The sequence below is a fragment of the Pipistrellus hanaki genome (assembly GCF_964339955.1).
Source record: "Pipistrellus hanaki genome assembly, chromosome: 1".
Lineage (NCBI taxonomy): Eukaryota > Metazoa > Chordata > Mammalia > Chiroptera > Vespertilionidae > Pipistrellus > Pipistrellus hanaki.
The window spans coordinates 116,688,961-116,707,207 of record NC_140503.1 but is presented as its reverse complement, the minus strand read 5'-3'; the positions used below and the strand labels follow the sequence as shown (position 1 = coordinate 116,707,207).

The 18,247-nt window shown below is 38.9% G+C and overlaps 1 protein-coding gene and 2 pseudogenes across 3 annotated transcripts in view; 1 reads left to right on the top strand and 2 right to left on the bottom strand.

Moving 5' to 3' along the window:
* The window catches only part of LOC311620775 (neurofilament light polypeptide-like), a 1,158,328-nt pseudogene that overhangs the window by 92,712 nt on the left and 1,047,369 nt on the right, over positions 1–18,247 (bottom strand). The window lies entirely within an intron of this gene.
* SEC23A (SEC23 homolog A, COPII coat complex component) overlaps positions 1–18,247 on the bottom strand; it is a 78,826-nt gene that overhangs the window by 5,829 nt on the left and 54,750 nt on the right. The window contains exons 16-18 of the mRNA XM_084868446.1: positions 6,406–6,567; positions 3,929–4,015; positions 193–348 (exon numbers count right to left, since the gene is read on the bottom strand). Of these exons, the coding sequence (XP_084724572.1) occupies positions 193–348; positions 3,929–4,015; positions 6,406–6,567 (405 nt within the window). The remainder of the gene's footprint in view (positions 1–192; positions 349–3,928; positions 4,016–6,405; positions 6,568–18,247) is intronic.
* On the top strand, positions 6,592–18,237 carry LOC311616312 (ras-related protein Rab-2B-like; annotated as a pseudogene). Its single transcript has one exon. The product of its transcript is annotated as a ras-related protein Rab-2B-like (transcript).

Below are 18,247 nucleotides of genomic sequence, written 5' to 3'. Positions count from 1 at the left end.
TTAGTCCACTAGTCAATGATCATATAACTCTGCTCTCAACACTATGGCAGAAAGTAAGTATACATACTCCTAGATACCTTTTCCTTCCTATGTGCCTGGTAGACCAGTCTACTCAAATTAAAGTCAGAGGCAAATAGGAACAATTCATTGCAAAAGCAGCAACAAACATACACACAGATTAACAGTGCTTACCTGGCTGCCCCCATGTTCAGTATCGATGTATCTTGGCATTGGAAACCTAGAGTGAAGAATCTCCTGGGCGTCATCCACTGGGGCTTGCAGAAGGTGGCGGAAATTTTCATATTCTGGCATGTCCTGGTATCCTGACTTGCGCCACTGGGCTATGGTCTTATTTTAAAACAATTAACAAAATTATTATTTTTATTATTTTTTACTTTTTTAATATATTTTTATTGATTTTTTTTTACAGAGAGGAAGGGAGAGAGATAGTTAGAAACATCAATCAGCCACCTCCTGCACACCCCCTACTGGGGATGTGCCTGCAATCAGGGTACATGCCCTTGACCGGAATCGAACCTGGGACCTTTCAGTCCGCAGGCTGACGCTCTATCCACTGAGCCAAACCGGTTTCGGCAGAATTTTTATTTTTAATTTCTTGTGCAGCTAAAAAAATTTAAAGACTTTTTTTCAACAGAAATAATCTTCAGATAATAAGAAAATTATAGATTATTCCATTTATCTCTATTTTTAAAGCTAAGAATATGAATTTCAGTGTTCTTGAATAAATAGCTACACAATCAGGAGTGTTCTTGAATAGATACACAATCAGGATATTTCTTCTCCTTTAAAACAATACACTTATCAAACTAATGTTACTAAAAGCTATCTATCTAAGCTTATGATAAATGAGGGAAGTTTTTATTACAGAAGATTTCCCAGTCTTCTAAATGACCTTTTATTATGAAGTCTTTACCAATAGAGTTACATTCTGGCAAGATAAGTAAACATAAAAACTTTAATAATAATAGCAATACTATTATCAAGATAATATACCTGTAAAAGAGCATTCAATCAATTTTTTCATTAAAATAAATGGTTCCAAATTAAATCATCCAAACATTTAAACCTGGCTTGGTTTCTAAGTTAACTGAATCAGTCAACATACTCTATAGCTTTATATCATCTACATTTATGATTTCTTCCTTAAGCACATTAACAAGTGACTTGAAGATGTGAACATTATAAAAAAAAACACAAAGATATATGCAAAAATCTAGCTCTATCATGTTACAGGAATTATTCTTAAAAAGTAAAGAAAATTAATAAGTAATAATGTTGCTCAGTGAATTGTTAGACCAACCAGTGACAGGAGGCAGGCACTAAGAACTTTTTGTGCCCTTGGCAGTTTGCTCAGTGGATAGAGCATCGGCCTGCAGACTGAAGGGTCCTGGGTTCAATTCCAGTCAAGGGCACATGGTTGAGTTGCAGACTCGATCCCCAGTAACAGGCTTGCAGGAGGCAGCCAATCAAGATTCTCTTCATCATTGATGTTTCTCTCTCTCTCCCTTCCTCTTTGAAATCAATAAAAGTATATTTTTTTAAAAAAAAAAAACCTGTGAGGTTATTAATAACATGGAAAAGGGACTGTTAACAGAACTCACTAAAACATCCACAGGTAGAAAAGGTGAATAAACTATTTATTTGTTAACTCATAAAAATAATATAATAAAGGGCGTTAATAACTGGTATCAATTAAAAATAATCCTAAATCTTTTAAAAGTCCCAAATAATATCACTTAAAAAGATATTTTAAGCAATGCCTTTGCTATTATAGTGCAAATAAAAAATCATTTACAATTTTTTAAAAATTCTGACTGATAATGTGCACATTATTAGAATCTTATACTATAAGCTTAGGTGTGGGTCTGTGACTAAAGAATGTCTATTTTCTTTTCTTTTCTTTTAAAATATATTTTATTGATTTTTCACAGAGAGGAAGAGAGAGGGATAGAGAGTTAGAAACATCGATGAGAGAGAATCATCGATCAGCTGCCTCTTGCACAACCCCTACTGGGGATGTGCCCGAAACCAAGGTACATGCCCTTGCCCGGAATCGAACCCAGGACCTTTCAGTCCGCAGGCCGATGCTCTATCCACTGAGCCAAACCGGTCCCGGCAAGAATGTTTATTTTCAAAGCACCCAGGTACAGTGCTTTTTTATACAAAGGAGGCACTTAAATATTGGCTGGATTAATAAATGCAGGAATGAATTAAGAGTTCTGCTCAGTACATTAATGGCTACTCAAATATTCTCTTTTCAATCATTTACCATTGCAATTAAGTGAAGTTATAAATCTTAATTCACTTAGGCTTTCAATGAGTTTTCAAGATCATGTGGATTATTGTTTAAACACGTTAGGTTAAAAGGGTGCTGCTTCATCTATGGAGTTGTCTGTCTCACTGTTTCACTAATAAACTTACTTTCACTTTAAACAAAAACAAATAAACACAAAAACCTTTACTAATAACTACTTCATCTGGAATATATTTTAAATGACTATACCTAGCCAGAGTGGCTCAGTTAGTTGAAGGTTGCTGGTTCAATTTCTACTCAGGATACATACCTGGGTTTTGGATTTGATACCTAATCAGAACACATACAGAAGGCAATCAATCAATGCTTTTCTTTACCTCTCTCTCTCTTTCTCTTCCCCTTCTATTTTTTTTTTTTTCTCTCTCTCTCTCCCCCTTCCTCTCTCTAAGCATGTCCTTGGGTGAGGATTTAAAAAAAAAAAGAACATTTTATGCCCTACTTGGTTTGGCTCAATGGATAGAGCATCAGCCTACAGACTGAAAAGTCCTGGGTTCAATTCCAATCAAGGGCCAATCAATGATTCTCTCTCATTATTGATATTTCTATCTCTCTCCCTCTCTCTTCCTCTCCAAAATCAATAAAAATATTTTTTAAATAAAAATTTAAACTATGTTTAAAAAAAGAATATTTTAAATGATTACATGAAATAATGAAAAGGAAAGTCTGCCCACTGACAAAGGCTGATTCTTCCTTCCCTCTTAACGTCTTTTGGTAAAACCGAAAGTATGATTTGCCTATGTATATATCAATGCTTTTACTTTCACAACACTATGCTTCTTATAAATCTACTAGAGACCCGTTGTACGAAATTCGTGCATGGGTGGGGGGAAGGGAGTTTTGTCCCTCAGCCCGGCCTGCAACCTCTCCAATCTGGGATACTTTAGGGGGTGTCATCCTAAACTGGCAGTCGGACATTCCTCTCACAATCCAGAACCATTGGCTCCTAACCACATGCCTGCCTGATTGCCCTCTAACTGCTCCCCTGCCAGCCTGATTGATGCTTAATTGTTCCCCTGCCAGCCAGATCACCCACAACTGCCCTCCCCAGCCAGCCTGATTGCCCCCAACTGCCCTCTCGTGCTAACCTGATTGTCCCCAACTGCCCTCTCCTGCCAGCCTTGTCACCCCTAATTGCCCTCTCCTGCCAGCCTTGTCTCCCCCAACTGCCCTCCCCTGCCAGCCAGATCACCCACAACTGCCCTCCCCTGCTGGCCATATCGTCTACAACTGCCCTCCCCTGCCAGCCTGATTGCTCCCAACTGCCCTCTCCTGCCACAACCCACCTCCTTTGTCAGGCCCCGTCTTCCCTGTGCATGCGGCCAACTTGTGATGGCCATCTTGTGACGACTTTATGGCATGATGTGTGAGGGCATGACAACCACTTAAGCTATTATTAGTATAGATGTGTCTAATCATATGTGGACAAAAAGATAAAATTGTCATAGGTGAGTCAACTGCAAATTAAGTATCTAGGAAGAGCCGCATTTTATAGAAATGGAAATAAAAGTTTATCATAGTGGAAAACACTAGGTATTTAGTGAAAGGAAGACTACTGCACCTATGTACACAGCTTTAAATGTCATGGAATCTTACCTCACCATGATAAATCAAAATCTGGAAGAATGTGTCCATCAGAAGAATACGATCTGCAAGAATGCTGCTGCTATCAAGAAGAACCGGCTAAGGTGAACAAAATGAGAAAGGAGGAAGAAGGAAAAATAAATTAAAGACACACAAGATCTTTCCAGGATCAATTTAAATTTTTTAAGTTTTAAATTTGTATCATTTTACTTAAAACCTTTTGCTATTATGAATTCTCATGGCATATTTTAACTTTATTTTCTCAGAAATCTCTAAGTTGAGGTTAACAATTGAAATATGAGTAAAGAAGAAATCAAGGATGACTCAAGCTTGATAATGGCACCACTGAGTAAGAGGGGAAAAGCTTGGAATGGAGCAAATTTGGAGCAGACTGGAAGTAGGGGTTATGAAATTAAAGGGAGTGGCCTGTAATAATGACATAAATTTAGATATCACATGCATGACGATGGTAATTAAACCTATAAGGTTAGACTGCATCACATAGAGAGAGGGAAGACAGAGAAGAAGTCAGAGTCCTGGAGCAGAACTTGGAGGTCTGAAAGGGAGAAGCCAATAACTAAAGGAACCTGAGAAAAAACAGACATAAGTAGGAGGAAACCTGGCAGGTAACTATAGGTGTCAGAGAAGCCTAGAGCAGAAGGTTTGCAAGGAGTTCTGGCAAGATGTAGGGTAATGTTATGAGTTGTTTCAGAATGACGTTAGGGATGAGAGTCTGACTAATACAGGTAGAGAAGAGAATATAAGGTAAGAAAGTATAGACAACAAGTAAATTGTGAATTTGGCTGTGACCAGAACCAAGGAGATGGGGTGTCAATTAAAAAAAATATATATCAAGTCAGGGCTTTTTGTTTGTTTTAACATGAATACCTTTTAAAAAAAAATTAAAGTTATGCCTGGCCGGCATGGGTCAATGGTGGAGCCTCTAGGAGATCATACTTTCATTCCCATCTGGCTGCTGGCTTGATCCTCAAGCGGGGAGAGGGGTAAGGGGCGTGTAGGAGGCAGCTAATCAATGATTCTCATCATTGATGATTCCATCTCTCTCCCTCTCCCTTCCTCTCTGAAATCAATAAAAACATATTTTTAAATTAAATTTATTGGAGTGACATTGGTCAACAACTATGAGTGCTTTTAAGGTTTATGTTAATAAGAATAATCTAGATGGAGGAAAAAAACATGATAATACAGGATAGAAAAGAGGAAAACTCGAAAGCAAAGCCTAAGAAAATGAAGCTAATAGGACTCATGGACTAAATGGAAAGGCTGGAACTTGACAGAAGCAGATACTAGAGATGATAGAGTTCCAATTTTCTTCTAAACACTATTCTACTTTTTCCAATGTCTACAATTTACACATATTACTCTGAAATTTTTAAGTTATTTCTAAACTTTCTCTCTTGATTCAAAGAACTACAAGATCAAATACATAGGTAAACATTAAAAACATATTTTCATAAAAAAGTAGAAACTATGAAGTAAATACCAAAACAATTATAGTAAAAAATATAAAACAGCTTATCCACATTTTTTTTACAAAATATTAAATAAACGCCTCATGAGGGATCATTAATCAATCAGTATTGTAAGTATTCTCTTTATACTGATCTTTCCTAAAGTATTATTTTCAAATATGGTCATAACATACGTTTACGTGATAAAACAGACAATTTTAACTACAAGATGAAAAAACTGTTTACTTGATAAGTTAAAATAAGTGGGACAGTTTGGAAACTAAATAAATGGCTTTATCCCTTTTCTAAGTACATGTCTATATAACAACTGTAGCTTATATTAAAAACAAAAAACAAACAAACAAAAACAAACCTAGAGGAAAGTGAGATATTAAAGCAAGAGGTTTTGTTAAGACACTACACTCTGGAATAAACTACAGATTCTAGAATCATTATCACCGCTAGACATTGTTAAAAAATATAAGAATCATAAGCTTCCTTGACCGGTTTGGCTCAGTGGATAGAGCGTCAGCCTGCAGACTGAAAGATCCCAGGTTTCATTCCAGTCAAGGGCATGTACCTTGCTTGCGGGTACATCCCCATTAGGGGGTGTGCAGAAGGCAGCTGATCGATGTTTCTCTCTCATGGATATTTCTAACTCTCTATCCCTCTCCCTTCCTCTCTGTAAAAAAATCAATAAAAATAAAAATAAAATAAAATAAAAGAATCATAAGCCGTGGAGAATTTGATCAACCAAATGACTGAACAAAATGATCTTAAAAGTCTCTTCTATCTCACTGTCTCATTATTTGTTTAATGATTTCCTAATATTTCCTAATATGACCTAGCATGAACTCTAGCACATGGTAAGCACTCATAAATATTTAAAATAACTTGACAATTATTTTTGAATTAAATTCTTATATTTAGTACTGTGTTTCAAGAAATCATTTGTTGTTTTCACTTTCTAGTGGCACACATCACCGAAACAAAACCAATTTTTTATGCCCATCTTACCTCTGGTGGTCCACTAAAAGAATATGCATACAGAATAGGTTGAATCATGATTAGAGATTGGGTCAGGTCTTGACGCATAAAATGGTGACGATAGTATGAACTCTCATCAGGGCTATTGTTAAAAACTTGCAAGAAAGGAGACCTTCTTAAGTGAAACATAAACTACAAGATAAAACATGTGAGAGAGTTTTTTAATGATTTAATATTGCAATAGGAGTTTACTGTTACAAAAAGCATTTGAACACAACTATTAAAACCACAATAAAACAAATTATAACAGCATTGAGAATTATATTCCTAAGAATCTTATTCATATTTATCAGTTACTTGAAAATGTAATTCAACAATTAAAATATTAAAGTAAAAGAGGTGACTCAAAAGAAAAACAAAATTAGAGACAAAAACCTCTAGCTCAGATTTAATATTTCAGAGGCTGATGCCAGGTGATGTACATCAGCATTATTTGTTTTTATTCCTCATTTCTCTGACCACATCTCTGGGCTTTTTATTATTATTATTCATTAACACAATCACAATACTGTAAGAGAACATAAAATAGATTTAAAAATTTTCTGCTTTTTGTGAAACTCCCACAAATTGCACTGGAAGAGTCTTTAAAAAGACTTTAAAAGTCTTTAAAACGGGTTTTTAAAAAGACTTACTTATACCCACTTGTTTCTTAATATTGAAGGTCTTCCTTATCTCTAGGTAACATTCCCTACAGCATCTCATTTATTCTTTCCCCTTCCACTCACTCTTCATATGAAAGATATCAGAGAGGGGGAGAGTTAAACCTGAATGAAGGGCAGCTCCACTATCCTCGGGTCTTTGATACAATCAATAGGATCGGTTCCAAATTTGGGTCCTTACTGACCTGTCCTGTTCCATTTATCTTTCAGTTACTTCTCTCACTTTCCTTCAGCCCTCAGGTCTCCTAAAAAAAAAACTCACTCCACATTTCTTTCTCCCTACACAGGCCACTCACTGAGTGAAATTCTCATTCCTTTTTCTAATGTACTGAGCCGTTCTCTCATCCCTTACCATTTCACTCAATCCTGTTTATTCATAGGAATGAGTAAATGATAAAAAGACCTCCATTAAATTTAGTCTATGTCACCTTTTAGATCATCAGCTTTGAAAACCCAAAGCAGAAAAGTCTTTCTGGGTCTTCTGGTCTATATTTCCCACAAGAGAGGAAAAGATGGGATGCCCAGATTTCTCAGAATCTAAAAGCCTAAAGAGAAGGTATAAAGTAGGGAGAGAAAAGAAAGTGAATTTAGTCAAATGCTTAATACTCTCATTTCCTTTTCCATTAGTTTCTCCTATGGAGATGAGGCCTGAGAATTCCCAACACAGCAAGGGTTTTTGCCTGCCTTAAGACAAGAGGACTCTGCCTTTTCCCAGTTCTTTAAAACTTCACCAGAAATTTAGGAAAGTCTCTCTCTGTAAACATGGAGTTTCTATGTTAAAGATCAATAAAACATTTTTCAAAAAATGTAAGAGGATCTCTGAAAAGTTGAGGCTTTAAACAAAGTTTTCATAAGCAAAAATTTGAATTTCTACTTATTACTATTAATCATCGTTCCAGGCTGAGGAAAAAAGCCACTTCTTCTATAAATATATAACTAACTGCCCTAGCCGGTTTGGCTCAGTGAATAGAGCATCAGCCCGCACACCAAAGAATCCTGGATTCCATTCCAGTCAGGGGCACATAACTCAGTTGCAGGTTCCTCCCCAGCCTAAACTCTGGTCAGGGCACCTACAGGAGGCAACCAATCCATGTGTTTCACATCTTTATTTCTCTCTGTCTTTTCTTCTCTCTTCCACTCTCTCTGAAAATCAATGGAAAAATATACTCGGGTGAAGATTAAAAAAAAAGCAAAAACATAAATATGTAACTAACCGTCCATTTGGAAGGATTCCTTCCAGTTTCCTTTAAATTCTATATATCTCTCATACCATTTCACATTTTCAGTTATGCGATCTCACCCTTCAGATTGAGAGCTCCTTAAAAATGGGATCCACGACTGCTCCCAAGCCACATGAAGGCTAGAATGTGCGCCCTCCTCTTTTAGGTGTGGGGAAGTCATGCCTCCTCCTGCAGTTTACAGACAAGCGGTTCCAGCCTGTCCACAAACTCACCACAGGTGTGGAGTTTGGGGGCCGTATGGTCAACATTGATGGAAGACAAATCAAACTGCAAATCTGGAATACAGCTGGGCAAGAATCCTTCCATTTTATCACCCATTCCTACTACAGGGGAGCAGCTGGAGCATTGCTGGTATACGACATTATAAGACATGAAACCATCAACCTACTGACCTCATGGTTAGAGGATGCCTGGCAGCTCTCTAATTCCAACATGGTTATCATGTTGGGAAAAAGAATGACTGAGAGTCCCACAGGGATGGGAAGAAGAGGAGACCTTTGCTCGAGAGCATAGACATATGTTCATGGAAACTTCAGCCAAAAAAGCCTGCAATGTTGAAGAGGCCTTCATTAACACAGCCAAAGAAATATATATATATGAAGATCCAGCAGGGTTTATTTGATGTACAAAATGAGAGGCAAATGGCATCAAGATTGGTCCTCAACAATGCATTGCAATATCAGTGGCACCCATTGCCTCCCAGCAGAACTCTGGTGGCAGAGAGTCCAACTCTGGCTGCTGCTGAATATCTCACCTGGATGTATTTTTTTTGTTTTGTTCTGTTTTTTTTTTCTTCCAGGAACAGCTTCAGATCAATAGGCTTACAGAGGTCTTACTAACTTTGTCTGAGAAAAGCCTCTTTTGAAGGTGTGATGTTATTCCTTTCCACTTAAAGACCGGGGGAAATTTGGGTCCTTACTGACCTGTCCTTTCTTCAGGTATGTGAGCATTCCTTATAGATTATGGCTATTTTTATACTCCTACTTTATTTTTTTTTTATTTCTTTATTGATCAAGGGGTTACATATGTGTCCTTATTCTCCCATTACCCCCACATCCCTCCCCCATTCATGCACTCACCCCACTGTTGCCTGTGTCCATTGGTTAGGCTTATATATTGTACATGCATACAAGTCCTTTGGTTGATCTTTCCCCTTTACCCTCACCCTCCCCTACCTTCCCTCTGAAGTTTGACAGTCTGATCGCTGATTCCCTGTCTCTAGATCTGTTTCTGTTCATCAGTTTATATTTTTCATTATATTCCACAAATGAGTGAGATCATGTGATATTTATCTTTCTCTGACTGGCTTATTTCACTTAGCATAATGCTTTCCAGTTCCATTCCATGCTGTTGCAAATGGTAAGAACTTTTTTATTACTGCAGCGTAGTATTCCATTGTGTAGATGTACCACAGTTTTCTATTCTACTCATCTGCTGATAAGCACTTAGGCTGTTTCCAAATCTTAGCAATGGTGAATTGTGCTGCTATGAACATATCCTTTCTAATTGGGTATTTCTGGTTTCTTAAAATATATTCCTAGAAGTGAGATCACTGGGTCAAATGGGAGTTCCGTTTTTTTGTTTTTTTGAGGAAACTCTATACTGTCTTCCACAGAGGCTGCACTTCATCCCCACCAGTAGTACACAAGGGTTCAATTTTCTCTGCATCCTCACCAGCACCTGTCTTTTGTTGATTTGTTGATGATAGCCATTCTGACAAGTGTGAGATGGCATCTCACTGTCATTTTGATTTGCATCTCTTGGATGATTAGTGACTGAGCATGTTTATATATGCCTCTTGGTCTTCCGTCTGTCTTCTTTCGAAAAGTATCTATTAGGTCCATTGCCATTTTTTGATTGGTTTGTTTATCGTCCTTTTGTTAAGTTGTATGAGTTCCCTGTAAATGTTGGAGATTAAGCCCTTACTGGTGATAATATTGGTAAATATTGCCGAAACTGGTTTGGCTCAGTGGTAGAGCGTCGGTCTGCGGAGTGAAAGGTCCTAGGTTCGATTCCAGTCGAGGGCAAGTACCTTGGTTGCGGGCACATCCCCGGTAGAGGGTGTGCAAGAGGCAGCTGGTCGATGTTTCTCTCTCACCGACGTTTCTAGCTCTCTATCTCTCCCTTCCTCTCTGTAAAAAATCAATAAAATATATTTTTTAAAAATACATATATTGGTAAATATGTTCTCCCATGCAGTGGGCTTTCTTGTTGTTTTGTTGGTGGTTTCTTTTGCTGTGCAAAAGCTTTTTATTTTATGTAGTCCCATTTCTTATTTTCTCTTTAGTTTCCATTGCCCTTAGTTGGCAAACTGCAGCTAGTGAGCCACGTGCAGCTGTTTGGCCCCTTGAGTGTGGCTCTTCCACAAAATACAATGGCCTGGGTCAGTCTATTTTGAAGAAATGGCATTAGAAGAAGTTTAAGTTTAAAAAATTTGACACTCAAAAGAAATTTCAATCGTCGTACTGTTGGTATTTGGCTCTGTTGAGTAATGAGTTTGCCAACCACTGCCCTAAAAGTATCAGTGAAGAAATTATTTTGGCATATGACTGAGATTTTGCTGCCTATGGATTCCTCTAGTATTTTTATGGTTTCCCATCTTATGATTAAGTCCTTTATCCATTTTTTAAAAAGTATTTTATTGATTTTTTACAGAGAGGAAGGGAGGGGAACAGAGTGTTAAAAACATTGATGAGAGAGAAACTGATCAGCTAGCTCCTGCACACCCCCAACTGGGGATGTGCCCGCAACCAAGGTACATGCCCTTGATCAGAATCAAACCTGGGACCTTTCAATCTACAGATCGACGCTCTATCCACTGAGCCAAACTGGTTAGGGCAGTCCTTTATCCATTTTGAGTTTATTTTTGTGTATGGTGTAAGTTGGTGGTCTAATTTCATTTCTTTTATATGTATCTGTCCAATTTTCCCAACACCATTTATTGAAGAGACTGAATTGACTCAAATGTATGTTCAAGCCCTCTTTGACAAATATTAATTAAGCATAGTGGCATTGGTCGATTTCTGGGTTCTCTATTCTATTCCATTGATCTATATTTCTGTTCTTGTGGCAGTAACAGGCTGTTTTCAGTACAGTGGCTTTGTAATACAGCTTAATATATGGTATTGAGATCCCACCTACTTTGTTCTTCTTTCTCAGGATTGCTGCAGTTATTCAGGGTCTCTTATTATTCCAGATGAATTTTTGGAAAGTTCATTCTAGGTCTGCAAAATATGTCATTGGTAATTTAATGGGGAGTGCATTGAATCTATAGATTGCATTGGGTAGTATGAACATTTTAATTATGTTGATTCTACCAATCCACAAACATGGTATGTTCTTCCATCTGTTTATATATTCCTCTATCTCTTTTTCTTCAGTGTCCTATAGTTTTCCACATATAGGACTTTTACCTCCTTAGTTAAGTTTAATTCTAGGTACGGTATCTTAATGTTTTTGGTGCGATGGTAAATAGGATTTTTTGGTCTCTCTTTTTGTAAATTCATCATTGGTGTATAGAAATGCCATAGATTTATTGGCATTAATTTTGTATCCTGCTACATTGCTGAATTCATTTATTAAGTCGAATAATTTTTGAAGGAGTCTTTAGGGTTTTCTTTGTACAGTATCATATCATATGCGAATAAGGACAGTTTTATTTCTTATTTCCCAATTTGGATGCCTTTTATTTCTTCTTCTTGTCTGATAGCAATGGCTAGTATTGCCAGTTCTATGTTGAACAGGAGTGGTGAGAGTGGGCTTTCCTTTCTTCTTCCTGTTCTTAGAGGAAATAGTTTTAGTTTTTGCCCATTGAGTATGATGTTGGCTCTGGGTTTGTCATATTTGGCTTTTACTATGTTGAAGCATGGTCCTTCTACTTCCACCTTGCTGAGTTTTTATCAAGAAAGTCTGTTGGATTTTGTCAAATGCTTTTTCTGCATTAATTGATATGACTATGTGATTTTTATCTCTCAATGTGATGTATCATGTTTATTAATTTGCAGATATCATACCATTCTTGCATCCCTGGGATAAATCTTAATTGATCATGGTGTATGAGCTTTCTGATGTATTGCTGGATCCGATTTGCTAGAATTTTGTTGAGGATTTTGGCATCTATGTTAATGAAGGACATTGGCTTATAATTCTCTTTCATTGTGTTGTCTTTATCTGGATTTGGTATTAGGGTGATTCTGGCTTCATAGAATGAACTTGGAAGGGTACCTTCCTCTTGAATTTTTTTAAATATTCTGAAGAGGATAAGTTTTAGTTCTTCCTTGAGTGATTTGTAAAACTCCCCTATGAAGCTGTCTGGCCCCAGGCTTTTGTTTGATGGAAGCTTTTTGATGACTGCTTCAATTTCTTCCAAAGTTAAAGGCCTATTGAGATTTTTAGAATCATCCCGATTGAGTTTTGGAAGGTTGTATTTTTCTAGGAATGTATCCATTTCCTCCAAATTGTACAGTTTGTTAGAATAGAGTTGATCGTAGTATTTTTCAACAATCCTTTGTATTTCTTTGGAGCCTGTTGTTATTTCACCTCTCTCATTTTTTATTTTATTTCAGTCCTCTCTCTTTGCTTCTTGGTGAGCCTGGCTAGAGCTTCATCAATGTTGTTTATCCTTTCAAAGAACCAGCTCTTAATTTCATTGATTTTTTTTTTTTTTTTTTTTGTCTCTATGTCATTTATTTCTGCTGTGATCTTTATCTCCTTCCTTCTGCTCACCCTGGGCTTTTCTTGTTGCTCTCCTTCTAATTTTTGAGTTGTAGATTTAGATGATTTATACCATTTTTTGTTTTGTTTTTTGAGGTAGGCTTGTAGCACTATCAACTTCCCACTCAGGACTGCTTTCATTGTGTCCCATAGATTTTGGGTTGTTATGTTTTTATTGTCATTAGTTTCCAGGATGTTTTTAATTTCTTCTTTGATCTCTTTGGTAACCCAATCACTGTTTAATAGCATGCCATTCACCTTCCAAGTATTTGAATTTTTTGGCCTGTTTTTATTGTAGTTTATTTCTAATATTATGCTATTGTGGTATGAAAGAATAACTGATGTGATTTCAATCTTCTTGAATTTGGGGAGACTTTGCTTTTGACTCAAAATATGGTCTATATTTTAAAATGCCCCATGTGCACTAGAGAAGAAAGTATATTCCGTAGCTCTGTGGTGAAATGATCTGACAATGTTAAATAAGTCCATCTGATCTAGTGAGTCATTTAGGATTGGTGTTTCTTTGCTGATTTTTTATCTAGAGAATTCATCCAGTGATGTCAGTGGTGTATTAAAGTCCCCTACTTTGATTATATTGTTGTCTATCTCTCCCTTGATATCTTCCAGGATTTTTTGTGAATTTGGGTGCTCCTGCATTGGGTACATATAAGTTTATCAGGGTTATATCCTGTTGTTATATCAATCCTTTAGTATTATGAAATGGCCTCCTGTATCTCTTGTTATGGCCTTCACTTTGAGGTCTATTTTGTCAGATATAAGTATTGCTACCCCAATTTCTTTTTCACTTCCATTTGCCTGAAAGATATTTTTCCATCCCTTCACTTTCAGTCTGTGTAAGTCCCTTTTTCTGAGGTAGTCTTTTGTAGACAGCATATATATGGGCCTTTTTTTTTTTTTTTTAATCTTTTCAGCCACCTAATGTCTTTTGCTTAGAGCATTTAGTCCATTTACATTTACAGTTACTATTTAAAGGTAATTGTTTGCAGCCATTTTTATTTTTTGTGCCTGTGCTCTTTTATACCTTTTTATTTCTTCTTTGTACATCAGTCCCTTTAGCATTTATTGCATTGCTGGCTTGGTAGTAATAACTTCCCTTAGCCTTTTTTTTTTTTTTTTTTTTTTTTTGTCAATGAAGCTCCTTATTTCCTCTTCAATTTTGAATGATACCCTTGATAAATAGAGTATTCTTGGATTCAGTCCCTTGCTTTGCATCCCTTTATAAATTTCCTTCCATTCTTTTCTGGCCTGATATGTTTCCGTTGAGAAGTCATTTGATAATCTAATGGGAGATCCCTTGTATGTAACTTTCTCTCTCTCTCGCAGCCTTTACGATTCTCTCATGTCGTGAACATTTGCCATCATAATTATGATGTGCCTTGGTGTGGGTCTTTTCAGGTTCATCTTGTTGGGGATTTTCTGTGCTTGTGTGACTTTTTCTTCTCCACATCAGGGAAATTTTCTGACATTATTTCTTCAAATAGGCTTTATAGCCCTTGTTCCTCTTTCTTTTGTTCTGGCAGCCCTATTATTGGTATGTTGCTTCATTTCATGTTGTCCCATAGCTCCCTTAGGCTCTCTCCTATCTTCATTTTTTTCTCCAATTGCAGTTCAATTTAAGTGTGTTTTGCTTCCCTGTCTTCCAATTTGGTCCTCCGCTTCTCCTAGTCTACTGTAGAAACTTCCAATGGTGTTTTTTATTGCAGTTATAGCAAGCACTCTTCATTTCTTCTTGATTCTTAGGTAAGTTACTGATTTTTTCATCTATTTTTTCTTGATTCTTACATAAGTTGTTGATTTTTTTCCTCCATCCAATTTATGAATCGTATGACCTTTATTCTGAATTTTTTGGGGGGACATATTGCTTGCCACTTTTAGCTGCTTTTCTGGTGATTCCTCTTTTTCTTTCCTTTGGGGGTTTCTTTGTCTACCCATTTTTTATCTCACTAACTGATCTACATGTCAAGTCGTGCAAGGCTGCTCCTTGGGAGGCAGTGGCTCCTCTGGCTGCAGTTGCTCCTCAGGCAGTAACAGAAGTGGCTGCTCCTCAGTTGGCAGTGGCTCCTCAGGTGGGTGGTGTTCATAGCAGTGGGGCCTCCTCTGGCTCGTGGGGGAGGCTGCTCACACAGCTGCTGTTCCTTGGATGGGGGTGGGCTTCTCACGCGGCTGCTGCTCCTAGGCAGGCACGGCCTCTTACCCAGCTGCTGCTCGTTAATCAGGTGCAGGCTGCATGTGGCTGCTGCTCCTCCGACCAGTGCAGGCTGTGCAAGATTGCCGCTCCTTGAGTGTGGGCCGTCTGCTCGTGTGGTTGCTGCTCCTTGGTCAAGGGCGGGTTGCTTGGGCAGATGCTGCTCCTCAAATAGGGGTGGGCTGCTCGTGGTACTGCAGTTCCTCGTACAGGGGTGGGCTGCTCACACAGCTGCAGGTCCTCGGATAGGGACAGGCTTCTCGTGAAGCTGTTACTCCTCAGTCCAGGGCAGGCTGCTCGTGCAGCTGCTGCTCTTTGGACATGGGCAGGTTGCTTGGGCAGCTGCTGCTCCTCAGACAGGTGCAGGGTGTGGGCTACACACAACTGCTACTTCTCGGATTGGAGTGGGCAGCCTGGTTTCGTGGCTACTGCTCCTCAGATGGGGCGGGCTGTTCACATCGCTGCTGCTCCTCAGACGGGATACCACTTATATAGCTGCTGCTCCTTGGACAGTGGCAGGCCACGTCAGGCTGCTGCTATTAGGCCTGGGGCGGGCTGCTTGCAGGAGCAGGCTGCTCACTTGTCTGCTGCTTGTGTGGTTGCAATGCCCTGGGCTAAAGCCGGTCAGAGGGGACCCTGCCTCAGAATTCACAGGAGCCTGCGCCCAGTGTGGCTGGAGAGACGTTGACCGTGGTACCACAGCTGAGAGAGCAGGTCCCTGGCAGGGATGGCTGTAGCATCCCAGGTGTTCTCTGAGGGCACCCTGGGTGGAGGTGAGGATGGGCTCCCAGTTACAGCAACTCTTCCCCTCAAAGAGGTTAGGCCTCTGAGGACAAGCTGGCCTCCCAGTACTGTTTGCAATGGTAACTGGCAGCCAGGGAAAGGAACACCTATTGCACAAATCTTTGTGCAACAGGCCTCTAGTACTAATCCTATCTAATAAAAGAGTAATATGCAAATTGACTGTCACTCCAACACACAAGATGGCTGCCAACATGTGGTCAAAGATGGCTGCCCCCATGTGGACACAAGATGACCGCCACAAGATGGCCAGCAGGAGAGGGCAGTTGGGAGGGATTAGGCCTGCCAAGGAGAGCAGTTGTGAATGATCAGGCCAATAAGGGAGGACAGTTAGGGGTGACCAAACCGGCAGAGGAGGCAAGTTGGGGGCGACTGGGCCTACAGGAAAGGGCAGTTTGGGGGGAACCCAGGCCTGCAGAGGAGAGCAATTGGAGGTGACTAGGCCTGCAGGGGAAGGCAGCTGGCGGGGACCATGCCTGCAGGAGAGGACAGTTAGGGGTGGGACCAGGCCTGCAGGGGAGGGCAGTTAAGCCCAATCAGGCCTAATCGGGCAGTTGGACATCCCTAGAGGGGTCCCAGATTGGAGAGGGTACAGGCTGGGCTGAGGGACATGCCCCTCCATGCATGAATTTCGTGCACTGGGCCTCTAGTAATACTAAATTTACCAAAAAAAATTGATTTCAAAAATGGTATAAAACATAAAAAATTGCAAATAAAAATATAATAAAATAAATTAGAGTGATGGAGAAATAATGCAAAAAGAAATAGAAAATAAAGCAACAAATAAAAACAGGGAAACAAAGGAAAAAGAAGAAAAAAAAGAAGTAATATAATAATAAAAATGGAAAAGTGTTGTTTCTTAAGTGGCTGGCTCAAGATCCCACTCTTATGTACTGTCTTTAGGCCAGTCCTTTTGGACTCTCAGATACTATTTAGATTTTTTTTTAAATCCTTTGTGCCATTCAGGGTAGGTTCTGGGTGTGTCTGTCTTGGTTGCCTGGAAACTGGAGGGAGGGGCTATCTCTTCAGGACAAAATGGCTGCCCAGATCCTGGGCTCAGGTATGACTCAGCACCAGTGTCAATACCACCTCTCCTGGGCACCGCCACTCTCCCCAGACTCCAAGAGTCCACACCTTCTCCCTCACCTCAGCCATGGGTAAGTGTCTGCATCCAGAAGGTCCTATGAACTAGATTCAATGAAGAAAGGCTCAGGCCACAGAGAGGGGAAAGACTGGGTCTCTGCATGCTCCTCTCCTGCCGGTGCTATGCAGTCTGGCCATCCCTTAAGGCTGCACGCTCTGGATTCAGCCTTTTGTAACTATGGACCCAGTTCTAGAATCCCATGCCATCAGCAGTCTGTGGCACTTCTTTCCACAGTCAGACATTGTGCTGCCCCCAGGGACACAAGTTGGTGCTGTGTGGGTTCCCTCTGACCATCTGGGCTCAGAGGTCTGGCAGACTCTCGTACCCAGATCCTTGATTTTACCTTTTTCAAGGGATCCTATGCCCTTTCTGGCTGCAAACTATTATACTCCTACTTTAATTACTAAAATATTAGTATCAAAGTTGATTGTCATGGCAATGAAAAATAATTTTAGAAGTATAAAAAAAATGGGATTCAAATCAGTCATTTTTATTCTCCTAAAGTTTCTTGCACATAATACTTAGTTGAATAGATGTTACCTGTTACTCATATAAATAATCTAGACTTTTAAAAATATCTATCAACACAATAGATAGAAGGATAGATTCCACTGCCCAGATAAAAAGCTCTGTAAGATAAATCAAACTAGCTTATTTTTTATTTATCAGGTATATCTCCATAAAACTTGGGTGCTGATATCATGCTCTAAGACTAGTTGATTGGTTGAACCACTTCAGGTGAAGTTCTTTTGATACCTCTGTAATTAGACCCCTTATATCTGCCTCTAATTTGATTCCATAATAAGGTTCTTGTATGGATTTCTATTCACCATAATTTAATGACTAATTTCAAGGGAAACATAAAAATAATATATACTTTTTTTCACTGACTATTCACAGCACAGTATTAATTTCTTAGCTATCCCAAAACTTACCTAACCCAAAGAATAACCCAATACAATAGGCTTTGTAAGTTAAGTAATAAAAGTCAATAAGGAAAGTGAGAACCAACACTATTACCAACACAAAGAACACAGACCTTTTATTT